General features: G+C 42.2%; 1 protein-coding gene across 1 annotated transcript in view; it reads right to left on the bottom strand.

Moving 5' to 3' along the window:
- The window catches only part of USP34 (ubiquitin specific peptidase 34), a 199,320-nt gene that overhangs the window by 46,438 nt on the left and 132,205 nt on the right, over positions 1–20,677 (bottom strand). The window contains exons 50-58 of the mRNA XM_040347825.1: positions 19,344–19,408; positions 19,174–19,249; positions 16,582–16,629; positions 14,129–14,194; positions 13,068–13,148; positions 7,119–7,204; positions 5,347–5,515; positions 5,195–5,269; positions 4,675–4,826 (exon numbers count right to left, since the gene is read on the bottom strand). Coding sequence (XP_040203759.1) covers positions 4,675–4,826; positions 5,195–5,269; positions 5,347–5,515; positions 7,119–7,204; positions 13,068–13,148; positions 14,129–14,194; positions 16,582–16,629; positions 19,174–19,249; positions 19,344–19,408 — 818 coding nt within the window. The remainder of the gene's footprint in view (positions 1–4,674; positions 4,827–5,194; positions 5,270–5,346; positions 5,516–7,118; positions 7,205–13,067; positions 13,149–14,128; positions 14,195–16,581; positions 16,630–19,173; positions 19,250–19,343; positions 19,409–20,677) is intronic.

The following is a 20,677-nucleotide window of genomic DNA, read 5'->3' as shown; positions in this document are numbered from 1 at the left end:
TTGCTATAATAAATATCCCCCAAAAACATATATAACATTTTTTTCCTCACTTTAGGCCGATACGTATTATTCTACCTATTTTTGGTAAAAAAATCGCAATAAGCGTTTATCGATTGGTTTGCGCAAAATGTATAGCGTTTACAAAATAGGGGATAGTTTTATTGCATTTTTATTAATTTTTTTTTTTTTACTACTACTGGCGGCGATCAGCAATTTTTTTCGTGACTGCGACATTATGGCGGACACTTCGGACAATTTTGACACATTTTTGGGACCATTGTCATTTTCACAGCAAAAAATGCATTTAAATTGCATTGTTTATTGTGAAAATGACAGTTGCAGTTTGGGAGTTAACCACAGGGGACGCTGTAGGAGTTAGGGTTCACCTAGTGTGTGTTTACAACTGTAGGGGGGTGTGGCTGTAGGACTGACGTCATACGCCCATCTGCCTGTCCGTGCCATTTTGCGGACGTAAATAGTCGTGCGGCGGGCGTTAAACTATGTAGTTTTTCGGGTTGTAAAAAATGATCGTGTGTGGGCTAAAACGATGTTAAAAACCTGTGCATGCCCAGAAGCAAGTTATGAGACGGGAGCGCTCGTTCTGGTAAAACTACCGTTCATAATTGAGTAAGCACATTCATCACGCTGTAACAGACAAAAAAGCGCGAATCGTCTTTTACTAACACGGAATCATCTAAAGCAGCCCAAAGGCGATTGGAACTTCCCCTTTATAGTGCCGTCGTACGTCACCGCGCTTTGCTAGATCATTTTTTAAAAACGATGGTGTGTAGGCAACGTTGTTTTAATGAAGTTGGAAAAATTTCGTTTTTTCAACATGCTGAAAAATGATCGTGTGTACGCGGCATTAGGCTTTGGAACTCCAGTGACCCATGGGAGAGCCATTATCCACAAATAGAGATAACTTGGAGGGGCCGACCTACACAAATTACTTCAAGAGCATGACGACGACTAATCCAGAAGGTCATAAAAGAACCCATAAAAACATCTAAAAGAACTGCAGGGCCTTACTTGCCTCAGGCAAGTAATCAGTGTTCATGATTCAACAATAAGGCTAGGTTCACACCACGATTTTACCATCCGATAAACGGACCGTTAAATCGGATGGAATCGTATGTGACAAAATCGGATGGAATCGTATGTGACAAAATCGGATGGAATCGTATGTCACTAAAAAATCGGATCCTGATTTTAAATAATGTCTGGCAATGGCCATTTTCTGTTTCCCAGACATTATTGCACAGAACAAGCATGGAAATTCATAATGTCTGACGTTTGCTTCATAAAAGGCTGTAAAACGAAAATGAAATAATTATTTCACACAAATAATATCTCTTCTACCACGGAATGTTTTATAAAGATAAATTGAAACTAGAATTACAGGTTGTCACTAGGTGCAAATCAGAATTTATCCTATGCGGGAACACATTTCATTATCAATGACTGAAATGCCTATGTTGGTCATTACCCACTATAAGTTGCACTGACTATCCTGCGGCCGCATATTACAGGTGCAAAGCCCCCAATCCCCCCTCAGGGCTTTACACTTCAGAAAGCAGCACTGAGCTTATCGTACGGACGAGTCACACTATATAGTATAGAGAAGTGCATAGAAATAAGACTATAATATAGTACAGACATGTCATGCTATAATATAGTACAGAAGAGCACAAGGGACAGACAGACACCACTCCTCTGTATGTAGCATGACTTGTCTGAACTATATAGTATTTCTGGGCAAGTCTCTATACTACAGTATGTGACTTGTCTGTGCCATAAGCTTATTTCTCTGCACTCTTCTGCACTATATAGTGTATCATGTCTATATACTGTATGTAGTCTCTCATGTGCACGTTTTTATGCTAAGGTTTTTCTGTACCCTATAGACTGATTTCTCGTCTGTACTTTATAAGTTGATGTCTCTGCACTCTTCTGTACTAAAATGTGACAGTCATTTCTCTGCACCCTTCTACTATGTAGTCATTTCTCTGTACCCTTCTTTACTATGTAGTATTTTCTCTGCACTTTTCTGAATTGTAGATTATAGTGCCTTCGCTCTGCACCCCTCTTTATTATATTTGGTGTTTCGGACAAGTTACTTTGCATCAGCTAAACTCTCTCTTCTCCTAAGGTTTGTATAATATCTGAATCCGTAAAATTATACATGCTGACAGGTCATTCATTTGCGCTTTTCTATACTATATAGTAATTTCTCCACACTCTTCTGTATATAGTCATTTCTCTGCACTTTTCTATACTATATAGTAATTTCTCCACACTCTTCTGTATATAGTCATTTCTCTGCACTTTTCTATACTGTATATAGTAATTTCTCCGCACTCTTCTGTACTATATTGTCGGATTTCTGGTCTGTACTCTCCAGCCTGAATTGTAGATTATAGTACCTTCGCTCTGCACCCCTCTTTATTATATTTGGTGTTTCGGACAAGTTACTTTGTATCAGCTAAATACAGGTTAAAATGACTTTCCCTGTCATATATTTATAAATACCTATGGAAATTCATGAAAGTTATTGCAGCGTTATCTTGTTCTCACGATTGGAGGTTTGAAATCGTATGGCAAAACGTATCCATTCACTTGCATTCATTTAATTTAGGTCCCCAAGTGCATCCGATTTGATCCGCATCCGATTGTAATACGATTTAAAATCAGGACCAAAAATCGTGGGCAAACACGTTTTTTGATACGATTTTAAATCGTATCAAATCGGATGCGGATCGAATCGGATGCACTTGGGGACCTAAATTAATGAATGGCAGTGAATGGATACGTTTTGCCATACAGATTTGGACGATTTAAAAGCAAAAATCGTGAGTAAAAAAAGGATGACAAAATCGTGGTGTGAATGCACCCTAAGAAAGAGACTGGGCAAAAATGGCATCCATGGGAGAGTTCCAAGGCCAAAGCCACTGCTGACCAAAAAACAAAAGGTTCATCTCACATTTCCTAAAAAACATCTTGAATATCCACCAAGACTTTTAGGCAAATATTGTGTGGACTGATGAGACAAAAAACATACTTTTTGGAAGGTATGCATCCCGTTGCATCTGGCATAAAACGAATACAGCAATTTCATAACAACAAGAACAAGTCCAAGTCCAAATGGTTCAAACAAAGCAAAATTTAGGTTTTGGAGTGGCCTAGTCAAATGCCAGACTTAAATCCAATTGAGATGTTGTATCATGAAAATAAAACAAGCCGTTCATGCTGGAAAACCCTCCAACGTGGCTTGATTAAAACAATTTTGCAAAGAAGAGTGGGCCAAAATTGGTCAACAGCAATGTGAAAGACTCATTGACAGTTATTGCAAACGCTTCATTGCAGTTGTTGCAGCCAGTTATTGGGTTTAGGGGGAAATTACTTTTTCACATAAAGTCAGGCAGATTTGGACAGCTCTTTTGCCGTAACAAACAAAAACATAATTTAAAAACTGCAGCTTTTTGATGATCCGAGTCACTTAAGCGTGACAAATATGCAAAAAAGTCAGAAAGGGGCAAATACTTTTTCACAGCTATGTATGTATACACACACTTTCAAATTTTACTTTTTTTTTCTCTCTTCATAGGGGGTTCTGAACCTGGTCAGTGGTAACCAGCCCCCACTCATGCAGCTGTGCCATCAGCCGGCAATAGATCGCTATAGCAGTGATCTACTAGAAGAGTGAGAGAGCTTTAATAGCTCTGCCTGAGCCTCTGTACTGACAGGAAGTAATGTCACATCCCCTTAGACAAACACAAAATTAATGTTTTGTTTGCTTTTGTTCTTTGGATTAGTATATAGCATGGTCAGAAGGTGCTCGTTTCAGCTGGTGGGTCCAGCATGCTAGTCAAAAGCGGTCTGCATTATCTGACATTTATAAATGGTGGTAGATAGGGGAAAAGGATAACTGTCCCTTTAGTAAGTAACCCCCCCCCCCCCCCAGCACTGTTCAGCCTTTGCAAAGGAAACATCCTAGTCTACTCCCCTTTCTACTGCACGCAAACTCTACATCGCTATTTATTCCTATGTGTGAGCTAAACTCAAGGCAGCCTCCATCCATCACATAGAATAGGATTAACCTATATGAATGAATTAGGTAGCCACGCACGTGGCCTGTAGGAGGAGGACTGTGCTCAGTAGGGCTGCAGAGTGAAAATGAGAAAATGCTACAGGGAGGACTGGCAAGTATGTAACCTGGTTGGTTGCATTCATGTGAAGCTGCCCTATTAAAAGGGTAAATCCACTCTGATATTGTAGACATAAGTGGACTGGCATTATTTTACTTAAGAGTGGTGAGAACTCAAAACTGAAATTCTGACTATTACTCCTGTATATAAAAAGAAAATTCCAACATGAAGGGCGGCACCCCTATGAAACATGTGGCAGGTTATCTGTCTGCCTAAATCTGTTTTTAAAAAAAATCCATTAAAAAAATCTCTACTCTTTCAATGTCTTGTGCTGATGCCAGTAGGCAACTGGGGTCACTTTCACTGACTGGCACTGATCCTAGTCATATAATCAACAACAAAGTCTCAATTGCATAATTTGGAAATACATATCCAAACTGCCTATCAAGTCACAACTCTTCTGCAAGGATGGTGCTAGTCATCTGCTGGAGTACCAAGTACAATAGTCTACAGCAGGTCATTAGCCTACCGTTCTGAACGAGACTGTTCCACCAGAAAGGCGATGAGAGCGATCATCTTCTCTAGAGCCGCTGGCCTGTACTTTTCTTCAGCAAGTGATAGAATGTCTTCTTCCTCCTCCTCTTCTCCTTCTTCTTCCTCAGACAATACTTCAACCTGTGGCTAAAAATAACAGTAATATATATATATATATTTTTCCAAAGGCTTCCAAAGAGGGGCATGCCAAATGGTTAAAGATCCACAGGAATACGTCATTCATACAGCCACTTTTATGGGCCCTGTATTTGTGTATATATTCTGCTCTCTACTTCAAGGCACAATGTTTCAAGAGACTTACTAAAATAATTTTCACATATATTATAAAATGCTACATCATATATATTGACCGATGACTAAACTCTTTAATATATGACACATGGCTAAACCACACCATTTTCAAACTAGCCATTTAAAGAACAGGCACAATTTACTAGTATAGATCAAAAATATACAGGATTAAATACATATATCAATGTAGTTGGTCTACCTACATTTTCAGGCCCTTTGGTGCCCATGTAAAAGTGTACCATGGTTGATATGGCTTGTAGGGACAGCAAAAACTGGCTCTGAAAGAGAAAACTATTTAGTCAACACGTTGTAAACAAATATACCACCAAAAGATGTATACAGAGACAAACAATACCTCTTCCTCTCCCATCTTGACGAACTCATAAAGGAAGGCAAAGTACTCAGTCAGATGTTTACTGTGAGGCTTCACACCATGCTCCATGATAGAAAGCAATGTTTTCACAAAGCGAGTAACACAAGAGCGGCTGCCTATGTCCTCCACAGGCCCATCCATGTCATCAGAGCTGCAAATGAATGTGAAAACATTGGCATGTTTTAAAGACAGACTTGATGGTGTCAAGGTCAGAGCTAAGTGGGGGCCAAATCTGTTCCAGGACATCTTGTTCTACTTTTTGCTAAAGACTGTTCTTTATGATTTTGGCCAGGGCTGGACTGGGACAAAAATTTGGCCCTGGACTCATCCAGACTGGCCCACTTTGACAGGTCTCTCCCATGGCGGCCGGACAACTCCCGCACCACCGCCCCCCCGCCACCCAAGCCCCCTCTCCCCCTAGCCGCTCTACTTTATTAGAGTAGAGCGGCTGGTACTGGTACTTTTATAGGTCCTCTGTCGTCCCCCCTGCTCCTCTGGTCCTCCCCCTGCTTCTCTGTTCCCCCCAGGTGAGTGCTGCGGGGAGGAAGAGGAGGGTGAGTGCTGCGGGAAGGGAGAGACAGAGGAGCGGAAGGGGGCGGTCTGCTGTCACTGAAGCCGGCCCACTGAGCAATCGGCCCACCGGGAAACTCCCTGTAGTCCCAATGGCCAGTCCATCCCTGATTTTGGCTGTATGTTGGGGGTCACTGCCACCATTCGGAAAGACCAGAATTGTCCTTGGGCCTTTCCGGACGGTTTCCGAAGCTCTCCGGCATCCGCCTCTGGCTGCATGTGGTATTGCATGCCGTTAAAGTCAATGCGGTTGACTTCATTGACTTCAATAGGGAAACTTGCTTTGATATGCGAGTACTTTGGATTACGAGCATTCTCCTGGAACGGATTATACTCATAATCCAAGGTTCCACTGGATGGATGGATGGATGTGTATATATATATAATCCAGTGCGTAACCATAAATCATCACCATGCACAAACAATCCATAAGAAATATCTATGTATCAAAGTCCAAAAAAAATGGAAAACAAAAATGAAAATAAGTCACGAGTGACTGATTATAGTGGATTCAAAATATAACAATTCACCAACAAGTGCAAAGAAGGTAATGCTCCAAAGTGCTCGCGCTCGCCTCCACCAGTATCATAGGCAGCTCAACTCACGTTTTGACCGGTATCACCAGAGGGTCACAATCAGCAGTTTCCACTCTGGGGATAATGGAAATATCTGGCGTAATGCTGACACTTTCAATCCTCCAGTTTTTCACACCCCCTTCTCTAGGTTCAGAAGAACCCCAGTAACTCTCATCCAATAGGATATGTATGAGGAAAAAGAAGGGCAAAATCTAGTGCTCTCCGTATAAAATATCATTTATTCTCATATAAAATATATAATACACAAACAAGAATGGCACTTTAAAGGCGTGCTAGCTGGATAGGCATACAAGCATCAGTTTCCTGAGAGGGCCGCGCTGTGACGTCAACACGTAAGCTTTACCCCATATTTCATTTTTTCTGGACTTTGATACATAGAGACTTCATGTACCAAAAACTATTTGTAAAATCTGTACCCCAATTTCAACAGAATGATGCTCTTATAAAAATGATGCTAAGTTGTATAGTTAAATTATATCCACAAAAACGCAACAGGATAAAGAGGGAGATGGTGGAAAATAGAGTAAAATCATAGATCTGTAGGTCCAGATTTGTTCTGTGATAATACGGATTACATCGGAAACATACCCATCCTCCATGCCTGGTTGAAGATAGAGGTGCGCATGTGCAGATCGCAACCTTTGAATAACATGTATGCAAAGACGCTGGAACATCTGTTACAAAAACACAAATATGAGAAATAGAATAAATGTTTGGAAAAATTAAACGTCTTGCACTTAATGTAAAAAAACACAAATAAAAGAGTTGCTCCAAAAAAGGGACTTTTTATAGTATTACAATAGCATTAATTCAAATGTACTGTTAAAAGTTGTAATTCTTATTATACATCCTGTTAAAGCTTGTACAGCAAAATATATTAATGATCAAGTGGGATTAGATCAATAGTAGAGGTTAGTTCACCTTTTCCCAAAAAACAAAAATGTGCACCGACTTGCTACACCCTCCCCACACCCCCAGTCCCCAACTGCACTTACCGCCTTAAATAATTATCTTACAATGCCCACAATTGCTGATGCAGTGGTCTGAGCATTTGAAAGCCAGGCTCTTCTACACCCTTCATTCTTCTGGCACGCCGGGGCTGCTCAGAGATTCTCATTGGTCAGCACAGTAACGTATCAGCACTGACCAATGCCCACTCACCATTGTGATCATTATGATGCTACATTATACAGATGCACAGACCTCTACACTGGCTGGCATAGGCAACAGAATATAATCCGCCAAGGAGGCAAGTGCAGCGTGAAGGAGAGAATATGAGGCATCGAATAATCTCTAGGATTACAGTGTCTGTGTTCAAGCCAGGCAAAGTGACTTTTCTTGCTTTTAGCAAAGAAAGAATCACAAACTCGGAGACCTCTCTATCTTTTAAGACCTGGACTTGAACAGCCATGAGGTTAAGGGCTGGTTCACACCAGATGCAATCCAGTGCATTTTAAATCTGCACCAGTGCAGCATCCCAGTGCACTCAACAAAAGAACATGCTGCATTTTTTTCAGTATAAAAATCGATGTGGAACGTGGCAGAACACATGGAAAAAGCACCAGAAAACACATGTAAACATACCAAAACACATAAAATTAAAAATAAATAAAAAAAAGAAGGGGAAAATGCAGCAGAACATATCAAAAACACAAGTAACCACATGTGTAGAAACACATCTGCAACGCAAAAAATGTGGTGTGAACCTGCCCTAAATCCAGAGACTGGAAGGCAGGATGGAGCAGTAGGCCTCAATATATCAGGCCTGGCCTGATGGGAAGAGGCCAGGGGTTGCCTGCTGAAGACCGAGTATGTCTGTGTACCTTCTGGGCCAGTTTAGTGCAATGAGAATAAATGTTTTTCTCTTCAATTCTATCTTATTGAGCAGATTAAGAAATATTCGCACTCGAGGGAAGGTATCGATTAAGCCGAGTTAAGACCGGGAAATTATCAAGGCATTTGAGGATAAAGCTAGAGGATACTTGGTCCTGGCTACTGGTTGAATCTGGAGGCAAAGATTTCTACATCCAAAATTCCCCATTTCTGACATCAGATTGAAGAGGTCTGGGTCACTTGATGTAGGCATAAGCAGCCGATTGTTGGATAGTAAGTTTACGTCAATGAGAGCATCTGGATAACTTTCTTCAAGACTGCAAGACTCCTGGTATCCTTGATGTCTGTGGTAAGGCACATTCAAGACATGGTCTGGCTGCACCTTGATTGGGTGTGCCTGCAGAAGGAGGGTTCAGTGTTGTAGAGCCATGTAAACTGCTGAGTTCCAGGATATTGATGGGGAGCTTAGCTTCCACAGGTGACAATGGTTCCTGGACCATGGGGGACTGAAACACTGCTCCCCCAGCCTGAAAAACTGGCATCTGTTATTACATTCCAGTGATTCCTGGTCATTAAATGCCTGGTCCCTGCCGACCTTGCAGAGGAGCGAAGGTCCTTGTGGGGTACTCAAGGTTAAGCTTTTACTAAAGGAGGAACAAGGAGTACCAGGGTGTATGGAACTCAGACAAACCAGAAAGGATACACTGCTGGAGAACAGCAACACTGGAAAAATGGTAAGGGGCAGATGGAGATGCCAGACACAAGGATTTAGCTTGTGTGTCTGCCAACTGGCCTGAACGCCCAGGGAGACAAACTACCCAAGAACCCATTCAGATGTACAAATAGCCCACCACTCACAGACATGGTGGCCCACCTTCATTAGCCAATTTATACTACTGCTGAACTAGATAAAGAAAGAGGGGGGGTCCTACCACACAACTCCTGCATTGAGGCAAAAGCACACCCTGGCTATCTGTGGCATTGCTATGTCCAGAGAAAGTACAAAGAGACGCTGTCCTTCGAAAGCTAAACTGAATCGGATATTCCTTGGATGCATCATCCTGCCAGTCCCAAGTCCAAGCATGCAGCCAGCGTGCCCTACACATTTGTAAGGGCACCAGTCTCATGAGAGTTTAAATGCTCATAATAAGCCTCATAACATCACAAGGCTTCAAACATTCTCTTTAACTGTTCATAAAATGTAGACCTACCCCAGCAATGGTTTGTCAGTGAAATCCCAAAGGCAAGCACACATTTAACCCATTTAGTGACATGCCTGTTAAGATGGATCACTGTGGTGGCCACAGTGGAACAGACCACAGATTTAAAAAAAAAAAAAAAAAACTCACAAGGAAAAGCTATTGGGGCCCCAAATCCTTCAGGGCGTCTCCAGTCATTATAAAAGAATGACTCAAATAACAACTCAATGACTCAAATTGCTAGAAAATTACTTAAAACCCACAAACATTATATATTTTTTTTTTCTAATACCCTAGAGAATAAAATGGCGATCATTGCAATACTTTTTGTCACACCATATTTGCGCAGCGGTCCTACAAGCGCACTTTTTTTGGAAAAAAATCACTTTTTTGAATTAAAAAATAAGACAGCAATAAATTTGGCCCAATTTTTTTATATATTGTGAAAGATAATGTTACGCCAAGTAAAATGGTACCCAACATGTCACGCTTACAAATTGCGCCCGCTCGTGGCATGGCGTCAAACTTTTACCCTTAAAAATCTCGATAGGCGACGTTTAAAAAATTCTATAGGTTGCATTTTTTGAGTTACAGAGTAGGCCTAGGGCTATAATTATTGCTTTTGCTCTAACGATCGCGGCGATACCTCACTTGTGTCGTTTGAACACAGTTTTCATATGCGGGCGCTACTCACGTATGCCTTCGCTTCTGCGCACGAGCTCGTCGGGACGGGGCGCTTTAAAAATTTTTTTTTTTTTTTTTCTTATTTATTTTTATTTATTTTATTATTTTTTACACTGGAAAAAAAAAAAAAAAAAAAAAATGATCACTTTTATTCCTATTACAAGGAATGTAAACATCCCTTGTAATAGAAAAAAGCATGACAGGTCCTCTTAAATATGAGATCTGGGGTCAAAAAGACCTCAGATCTTATATTTAGACTAAAATGAGAAAAAAAAAAAATTGGAAAATGTCATTTTTTCAAATGACAAAAAAAAAAATGTTTCTTTAAGAGGCTGGGCGGGACTGACGTTTTGACGTCACTTCCGCCCAGCCGAGCTATGGGGACGGGCGAAGGAGATTTTTCCTTCAGTCTCGTCCCCGCTCAGCTCCCGAACGGTCGCGATCTCCTCCGCCGCTACCGACGGCTCCGGTAAGCGGCGGAGGGCGCGGGAGCCCTCTCCCGCCACCGATAACGGCGATCTCGCGGCGCATCCGCCGCGGAGACCGCCGTTATCGTTACCAGAACCGCTGACAGTAAAGATAGATACCTCGGTTGTGGCAGCAGCTGCTGCCGTTACCGAGATATGTATCTTTAAAGTTAGGCCGTATATAGTCGTACAGCGGTCTGGAAGTGGTTAAGTACTTTGCAGCTGTAAGAACCCTAAAAGACCCAAGGCCTGGAACAGAAGGCTGAGAAGCAGGGTAGTAAGCACGGCATCAATAAAGTTTGAAACAACTCTTTAAAAATCCAGACCTGCTGCAGGAAATTGCAGTGTCTAGAAACAGCTTCTCCAGAACAGACTGCTGGGAGTTGGAATCAAAATAAAAAAAGGCAACAAGGGCCACAGGCTCTGCAGGTGATGAAGACCTTAGAGTTTCTATGGGTAGAGTGCCTCAATACTGGAGCACAAGTAGCCAGGAAGTCCAGAGTGAACAGAGCCAAGCGCTGTAGGATCATTGTCATCTGTTTCTCACAGAAGCCCCAGGTTCAGAGTTACAAGCATCGATTTCTTCTGGGTAAAAATGGGGGTAACTGCCCCCAGAATCACTAGGTGAGTATGGGCTGTTCTCACATATGGTAGTAGGACTGTTTTCCGTTTACCTTATCGAAGACCTGTTGTGTCCAATTGGTGAGTTTCAGGTAGCGGATAGGTGACTAAGTATCTGTGGGTGGGCAGTGGAAACAGATCAGTGATTAAAGTATTGCTTCAAAAGCATTCCTCCAGGATGAATGGCGGAAAAGAACACTTGCTGCACTCCACCAAAAGGATGACATCATGGTCGATCCCTCAGCCTTAACTCTTATTGTGGTAAAACTGGAGGTGGCAAAAATTTGAAGAGATGCTCAAAGGTCTAAACAGTGAGGTATCTGCTTCTGCTTCATTCTGTCCAGCCTCCAGAGACAAGGTCAAGCCTAGGGCTGGGCCATGGCTTTGCATATGAAAAGTGCTCTATGGCCAACACTATACACCAAGGTCTTGAAAGGCCCACGTAGCAAAGCTCGGTATGCAAAGGTCACAATCCAAACGTGCAGCAGGGTCTGAGAAGGGCCTCCAAAGCCATTGCGGCAGAAAATGCCAACAGGGATAGCTTCTATGTAGAGACCACCAAATATGGACTGAAGTCAGAGGGAAATAAAAAAATACCCGGAAGTGAAAAGGATACCAAAAATATAAATTTTTCAGCAGAGCTGAAGAAAGGGTTAACCTCCTAAAACACTATCAAAAAGTGAGGCTGGGTAAAGCAGGATATATTCGGGCTTGCTTAAAACTTTTCTGTTTTCCAGCATCCCAAACTGCGCTAGGCAGCTGCTGAATTCCTGTGCCCCCCCAACGACTGGAGTTTTGGCTGGAGCTGGGAGGGGCCAAAATGGTGCTGTACATATATTTCTGAAAACTTTCACAGCACCCTTTCTAAATACTCCTCCCAAGAGCCCTCAATCTTGATACAAGCAGTAGCTTGCACTTAAAAGGAGTTATGAAAATTTAAAGCGGAGATTCACCCAAAAATCCACTTTTTCACATTAGCTCCAGCATACTGCTAACATCTGCAGTATGCTGTTTTTTTTTTGTAATTATCGTTATATGAGCCCGTGTTTACCGGCTCCGAGCGGGGAATGGGCGTTTCTAAGCGAAGAGGAGTTGATTGACGGCTGCTAAGGCACGTCACCCCTTCCGAAAATACACAAAGTCACACTCGGGCGTTTACGGCGCCTGCCGTGTAGAGCTGACTGCGCAGGCGCCGTAAACACCCGAGTGTGACTTTGGGTATTTTCGGAAGGCATGACGCGCTTTAGCAGCCCGTCAATCAACTCCTCTTTGCTTAGGAACGCCTATACCCGGAAGTAATCCCCCACTCGGACCCGGATAACAAGGGCTCGTATAACGATAAGTAAAAAAAAAAAAGAAACAGCATACTGCAGATGTTAGCAGTATGCTGGAGGCATATAGCTAATGTCAGAATGTTTATTTTTGGGTGAACCCCCGCTTTAAGTTAAATTAATGAAAGGGGTGGAGCAGGGACAGTCCAACTGGGAAGAATGGGGTTGATATTGGACCTTCTTCAGACTTGAAATGAGACAGCCAGTATAATAGAGGAACCTTTACAACTGAAAGCAAGGCTGGGGATTAAGCTTTAATTATTTCAGAGATATTTTAAGAAAAGCACAAGTTGAAATAAGGAAGATTCATACAAAATATTAATGGAGTGGTGGCAGCTTAAACAGTAAATTAACTTAACACAAAAGTTTCTAAAAACATACTGTTATAGCACATGCACAAACCTGTCTCACAATCTGATTGGGACACTTGATAAGGATCTGCATAGGCCACCAGTCATCATCAGCCATCCTGTCCAAAAACCACTTAAAAAATGAAGCAAAAATGTTATTAGAGGTAAAACAAAGCCGGTTAAAGTTGAACTCCAAGCAAATACACAAATGTGTTAAGAGTACTACATGCAAATGAATTTATAATTCTTTGCAGCCAGTCATTTGATCTAGGTACCACTGCCAGACAGCACAATTAGCTTCTGCATCCCCTAAGGGCCAGTTCACACCATAGAAACGCAGTCCGGACGCGTTCCAGATGCTTTTCTGAATGCACGTTTTTGATGCGTTTCAGTGCATTTGATGATTTAGTGCATTTTTTATGCAGTCCAGTGCATTATATCCCCCTCTTTCTAAACCTTTAATAAGGACATGTGTGTTTGTGCGTTTAGGTGTGTTCCAGTGCGTTTTTGATGCTTTTTACAGCGTTCCAGTACAGTCCAGTGCAGGAAAAATGCAGCATGTTCTACTTTTTTTCTAGTTACAGACTTTTTTCTGTAACTAGAACGCACTGGACCTGCAAACACTGGTGTGAACTATGCAAATTAAAACCATATAACCTACTATTCATGCGTTTTTGATGCAGGAAAAAAAAATGCACTGGACTGCATGTGGTGTGAACTTGCCCAAAAACCTCTCTGCATACTACATCCGAGTTAAGCAGAACTGCCAGGTCTAGGACTAGCCTGTTGCTGGACATTGAGTGGGTAGCAGTACACTGATCAGTTCAACACTCATGCTCTTCTCTCTGCCGTCAGCTTTAGTATCAGATGGAACGTATTGTGCAATGCAGTACAGCCCTGATTAGCTAACACAACAGCTGCTTCTTATTCTCTTTACTCTAATGTCTGCTGCACATGGGAATTGCAGAAACTTTTTTTTTTATATCTGCATGAAGGTTAGCAAAAAAAAAAAAGTACTAGTTCTAATATTACTGAAAATTTAAGCTAAAGCTATGGTGTGTCTAGGGTTGTCACATCATGTATAGATCACAAAACAGGTTATACATATCTTACCTCGCAGGCTGCCTGGCTGTTGTTAAACTGCTTTGTCAGCAGTTCAATCCACTGAAGCATGGTGGGCTAAACAGAAACAAAAAGGAAGTGAGATTTAAAGCGGTGTTCTGGCAGAAATGTGACTTAACATACAAATACCCCTTGAAAACTCATGCCTCATCCAGTGTAATAAAGGCATGCTGTAAACTATGGCCAGTTTTCCATTTGTGCAGTATCGTTTTCTTGCTTTGTAAAGTTCCTGCACAGGGCAGCTATCTCCAGTGTGGGCATCCAAAGCCAGTGTGCTTCTTCCTGTATTCTGTGCATGCTGTATTCTGTGCATGCTGTATTCTGTGCATCTGCTGATCTCGCGCAATGCACAGATGCTGCCAGCGCTCAGCAGCAGTGACTATAAGTAATTAGGGATCAGTACCCAAGAAAATTATGGTAATAATTTTGGATAGATACCAGTCATTTCAATTATTTACCAACTTATTAGATCTTTTTGGGACTTCAACACCTGGCCACCATATGTCAAAAGCCAACCGTTCGGCCTTTTTGTTCCATATTTATCCTGAATGGCAGTGTGTATTTAAACTGGGTGGTTTGGTAAATATTCAGTAATTACCCACGAAAGTATTTACTTTTGTACAGTCCTGTAAGGATTAAGTCATGTTTATTTATGTTTAAAGCGGAGGTTCACCCTAATAACATGTATATCTGACCAACTTCCTTATATTCGTAACAAGTACAGTCCGCAATTTTTTTTTTTTTATGCTGTACGTACCTTGTAATCCATCTTTTCAATCTACTTCTCACCGTGGGAGTAGGCGTTTCTATGCCTAGGGGGGCTGTCTTCTGGGAGGTCGCCCAGATGACTATCGTCTGTTCCCCCCGGCAGATAAGGCCCCATCCCCCGTATTGCGTAGGCACGCACGAGTTACGGGGCTTCCGAAAGAAACCAAACATGCAGAGATGTGAGTCGGCTCTATACGGCGCCTGCGCTCTGCATGTTCGGCTTCTTTCGGAAAGCCCCGTAACTTGTGCGCGCCTACGCAATACGGGGGGCGGGGTCTTATCTGCCGGGGGGAACAGACGTCAGTCATCTGGGCGACCTTCCAGATGACAATCCCCCTAGGCATAGAAACGCCTACTCCCGCAGGGAGAAGTAGATTGAAAAGATGGATTACAAGGTACGTAAAGCATAGAAAAAAAAAAAAAATTGCGGACTGTACTTGTTACGAATATAAGGAAGTTGGTCAGATATACATGTTATTAGGGTGAACCTCCGCTTTAAGTAATAAAAAACGGCTCAGCAATAATAGGATTTTGTACTCACTGCAACATCCCATTGAGGGACATAGGAAATTAACTGCCAACACATCTTGTGGGTGTAATCACACTGGAAAAAGTGGATGTATATCCTTACATATGCCCAGTGAAGCACTTTCCCCTCTATAGCCGTTCAGACCACACATTTTACACAGTATCTCTGAGCTCTAGCAGGCAGGGGGTGGAGATTTGATGTCAAACTAAATAAACATAGCTCAATTTTTTTTTTAACCCTAGGACACCACCTCCTATACCATGGCATCTGGAATGCAAACTGTCCAAGCATCCCCAAAGGAGAACAGAAGTCCCCTTAATCTGGAAAATTGGGGCATATCTTCATATGCAAGAAAACTTTAATTTGACAGATTTGAAATTCCAGACAGACATGGAAGTGCGTCTTCAAAGACATGGCGAGTGCAGAGGTGGTGGGTGCCAATGGCTCTGTACCTGGAAATAACTGCAGGCAATGTAACCTGCACAGAGTCTAAAAAGCACCCCACGTGTAACCCAATGCCTGCAGATTAATTCCAGGCTAGCCCGCAGGGTTTGGGCATGGGTCCAATGCCAGGCTGAGGACAATGATTCCAGGTGGTCAAAAATCAGAGCGAAACCTCCAGCAGCAGGTGTAGAGAACAGTATTGACTGAAGTTAAAATTGAGGAATAAAGGTACTAGTAAATTATTAGTGACCTGGAAAAACGGTGTGGGCTGCTCAGGCTTGATAGGGAGGGGGTATGTGGACAGTGCAAGTGCAAGGGATGGAGCCCATCCTGGCTTCTGCAAAAAGTTCAAGAAGGGAAGGGTAACCCCTGGAAGTCACACATCTATGGTGTCCTTCTGCAATGAATGAAGTAGCAGCCTTAGCCTGGACTCCAACCAGACCAGGCCACGCTCCCTAGTAAATTAATAGGTTAGTCTTAACAGCACATCTAATAAAAGATGCCCATCCTCTTTTGACACTAGCAAAATACTGAGGCATGCTGATAGTAGGAGGGGCTATCCTGGACTAGCCTACAGTTTTTGTTGTGTGGACATGTCCAATGGTCCAAAAGGCAGCCGTTTAACCCTAAAGTTTTACAGTTCCTAAATGTTTCCAGTAATCTGTCAAATATAAAAAGAATAAACAGGGTATTTATCACATACCTTTTCTTTTGAATGGATAAAAGTCTCCAAAACAAACGATGTGCTAAGCTGAAAGAAATAACAAAAGAATGAACAGAAGATAAATAAAACAATGGTCCAACAGGCAAAATGTACCGTATTTATCGTCTGTTGGACCTCTGTGTGATTGCAATAATGTTTTTTCAAGGTTTTTAAAGCAGCGGTTAGGGACAATATGGAGTAGCAAAGTTTGCCACCGACTGCAATTTTAAGGCATAACATGTTGGGTAGCTATTTACTTTAGCTGTGACATCATATTTGATATTTTTTACCAAAAAGGGTCATGTTTTGTGTTTATGTGCACTAAAATGATCTTTGCGTATTAAAAAATAAACAAATTTGATAAACAAATTGCAACTCCCAACATTTTATTCTCCGTGGTCTTTGCTTTCAGAAAATATGTACCGTTTGGAGGGTTTAAACTAATCTTCAGGCCTAAAATGTGCATTTATTTAAATGTGTGCAAAAACTAAAAAAGTGACTGTTGCATATGACTGTAAGGGCACTTTCACACTGGGGCGAGGGGTGGCGTCGGCGGTAAAGGGCCGCCAATTTTATCGGCCCTTTACCGTCGTTTTTAACCCCTGCAAGTGGCCGATAAAAGGGGTTAATATCGCCCGCAATGTGTCGCTGCCGAAGTGCTTTGCAGGCGCTTCGGGGGTGCTGCCTATTGATTTCAAAGGGCAGGGGGTGCTAAAGTGCTCCAATGATGCTTTTTTTTTTTTTTTTTTTAACGTCCCAAAAGCGCACCGCTGCAGTGTGAAAGCACTCAGGCTTTCACATTGGAGTGACAGGAGCGGCGCTTTACAGTCGCTATTTTTTGCGCTAAGACACCCGTAAAGCACCTCAGTGTTAAAGTAGCCTTACATAAACCATTTTGTAATTCAGTGTTCACGCTTTCAGTCTGTAGTTCACTATAATTTTTTTAAACTGACAAAAAATAAAACGGTTTCTTCATTGTAAAAATGGCAAACTGAGAACATTTGAAAACATTGTAGGGACAGTCTTGCTCGTGGGACAACTTTTCTGAGAGAAACAAAGGCTTTCACTGCCAACCTTCTACTGAAATAGAACAATTTGCCTATTATATTATGTTGATTCACTGGCTTGAATATTTTATGGGTTAGTGGAAAACACTGATGCAAGAGGTTCAGTATGGCAAATTGGCAACTGGCAATTGCAGAATGACATGCCAGCAACAGACTATGGGGGTGGGGGGGATTTACTCAAACTGGTGCACACTGAATCTGATGCAGCTGTGCATAGTAACCAATCAGCTTCTAATAGCTTGTTCAACAATAAAACCTGGACGCTGATTGGTTTCTATGCAGAGCTGCACTAGAATTTGCACGCGCCAGCTTTAGTAAATCTCCCCTTATGCTTCTCTTAAAAAAAAAGGTCTTCTTTAACCACTTGACGACCGCCACATGTAAATATACGTCGGCAGAATGGCACGTACAGGCAGATGGACGTCCCGGTACGTCCCTGCCTAGACGTGGGTCGGCAGTCCGATCGGGACCCCCCCCCCGGTACATGCGGCGGTCGGTAATCGTCTGGAAGCGATCCGGGATGAGGGGGCGGCTATTCGTTTCTAGCCACCCCCTTGCGATCGCTCCCAGCGAATCATCTGCCATCTCTGCCCGCCCTGCCTGTGTAAGTGTAAACACAGGCTGGGGGAAGTGATGTCATCTCTCCTCGTGGTGGTCTTTTCGACCAACGCTGAGGAGAGAGAAGACATCAGAACTGTGAGTTGCACTTAACAGTACACTGACACAGTCACACATAGGCACACAACCCCCCCCCAGCCCCCTGTCACAGTGTCACTGATTGCAGTGATCATTTATTTTCTGATCACTGCATTTAGTGTCATTTGTGACAGAAAAAAGTGTTAGGGCAGTTAGCTTTAGGCCCCTTTAGGTCCAGGGTAGCCCCCTAATAAAGGTTTAACCCCTTGATCACCGCCCTAGTTAAAAGCTGTGTAAATTCCAGAAAATGTTCCCCTAGTTTGTAGACGCTATAACTTTTGCGAAAACCAATAAATATACGCTTATTGCGATTTTTTTTACTAAAGACATGTGGCTGAATACATTTTGGCTTTAATGTTTGACTAAAATTTAGTTTATTCGATATTTTTTACTTTTTGTTATAAGAAAAATCAATTTTCTTCAAAATTTACATTTTTTTTCCCTTTTTAATATCGCAAAAAATAAAAATCGCAGAGGCAATCAAATACCATGAAAAGAAAGCTCTATTTGTGGGAAGAAAAGGACGCAAATTTCGTTTCGGTACACCATTGCATGACCGCGCAATTACCAGTTAAAGCAGCGCAGTGCCAAATTGTAAAAACACCTTTGGTCCTTTAGCTGCATATTGGTCCGGAGCTTAAGTGATTAAAGCACTGATATATTGTTTGGATCATGCGATTATTGCAGGCAGATCCTCTCTCTTTGATATCAGTAGGGCTGACTGCCAAAATCCTTGCAATATGAGGAAAAGGCCTGGAGAGAATTGGCTTTTCTTTATTTTAAGGGTGAAGAATCTGGTACAAGTAAATTTGCAGATACTGCCTTTTACCTTGGCTGTCATTAGGGACACCGCTTTAGGATCTGGTAAGGTGCTGGGAATACTGCTGCACAGCTGCCACATAAACCTATGAAACACAATGGGATATTATTTCACTCCTTTACAGCAGGGCATCTGAATACATTTTTTTTTCATATATAAAATAAAAAACACACCCTTACCCAAAATAAGTGTGTTCAAAAATGTTTTTGTCCTGTAGAAATTGCATGTTGTCGTGCCAGATCCACTGTTAAAACAAAATGTACGCATTACGGATGTTGCCATCTACAATCGGTTTATGTAAAATTATGGTGCTATCGATTTGAAAGAAGATTTTATGCAGAAAGATTTCTTTGGCATCAACTCAACGCGCCGCATTTGGAGGAGGAGGTGGAATTCTGCCTAATCCCCCAAGAACACCATCCCCACCATTAGACATGGAGGTGGAAACATGCTTTGGGGTGTTTTTCTGCTAAGGGGACAGGACAACTTCACTGCATCAAGGGAAGATGAACAGGGCCATGTACCGTCAAAATCTTGGGCGAGAACCTCCTTCCCTCAGCCAGGGCATTGAAAATGGGTTGTGGATGGGTATTGCAGCATGCCAATGACCCAAAACACATGGGCCCAGGCAACAAAAAAGAGTGGCTCAAGAAGAAGCACATTAAGGTTCTGCATTGACCTAGCCAGAGCCCAGACCTTAATCCCATAGAAAATATGTGAAGGGAGCTGAAGGTTCGAGTTACCAAACGTCAGTCTCAAAACCTTAATGACTTGGAGAGGATCTGCAAAGAGGAGTGGGACAAAATCCCTCCAGAGATGTGTGCAAACCTGGTGGACAGGTTTGCACACATTCCTACAAGAAAGGTCGGACCTCTGATTGACAACAAGGGTTTTTCCACCAAGTACAAAGTCATGTTATGCAAGGGAGTCAAATACTTACAGTACAGACCAAAAGTTTGGACACACCTTCTCATTCAAAGTTTTCTTTGGTTTCATGACTATGAAAATTGTAGATTCACACTGAAGGCATCCAAACTATGAATTAACACATGTGGAATTATACATAACAAAAAAGTGTGAAACAACTGAAAATATATTTCATATTCTAGGTTCTTCAAAGTAGCCACCTTTTGCAGCAGACACATCTCTAGAACTGTTAAGAGGAGACTGTGTGAATCAGGCCTTCATGGTAGAATATCTGCTAGGAAACCACTGCTAAAGAAAGGCAACAAGCAGAAGAGACTTGTTTGGGCTAAAGAACACAAGGAATGGACATTAGACCAGTGGAAATCTGTGCTTTGGTCTGATGAGTCCAAACTTGAGATCTTTGGTTCCAACCCCCGTGTCTTTGTGCGACGCAGAAAAGGTGAACGGATGGACTCTACATGCCTGGTTCCCACCGTGAAGCATGGAGGAGGAGGTGTGATGGTGTGGGGGTGCTTTGCTGGTGACACTGTTGGGGATTTAATCAAAATTTAAGGCATACTGAACCAGCATGGCTACCACAGCATCT

This window comes from Rana temporaria, chromosome 4 (assembly GCF_905171775.1).
Source record: "Rana temporaria chromosome 4, aRanTem1.1, whole genome shotgun sequence".
NCBI lineage: Eukaryota > Metazoa > Chordata > Amphibia > Anura > Ranidae > Rana > Rana temporaria.
The sequence above is the reverse complement of the archived record's forward strand: the minus strand, read 5'-3'. Positions and strand labels throughout refer to the sequence as shown.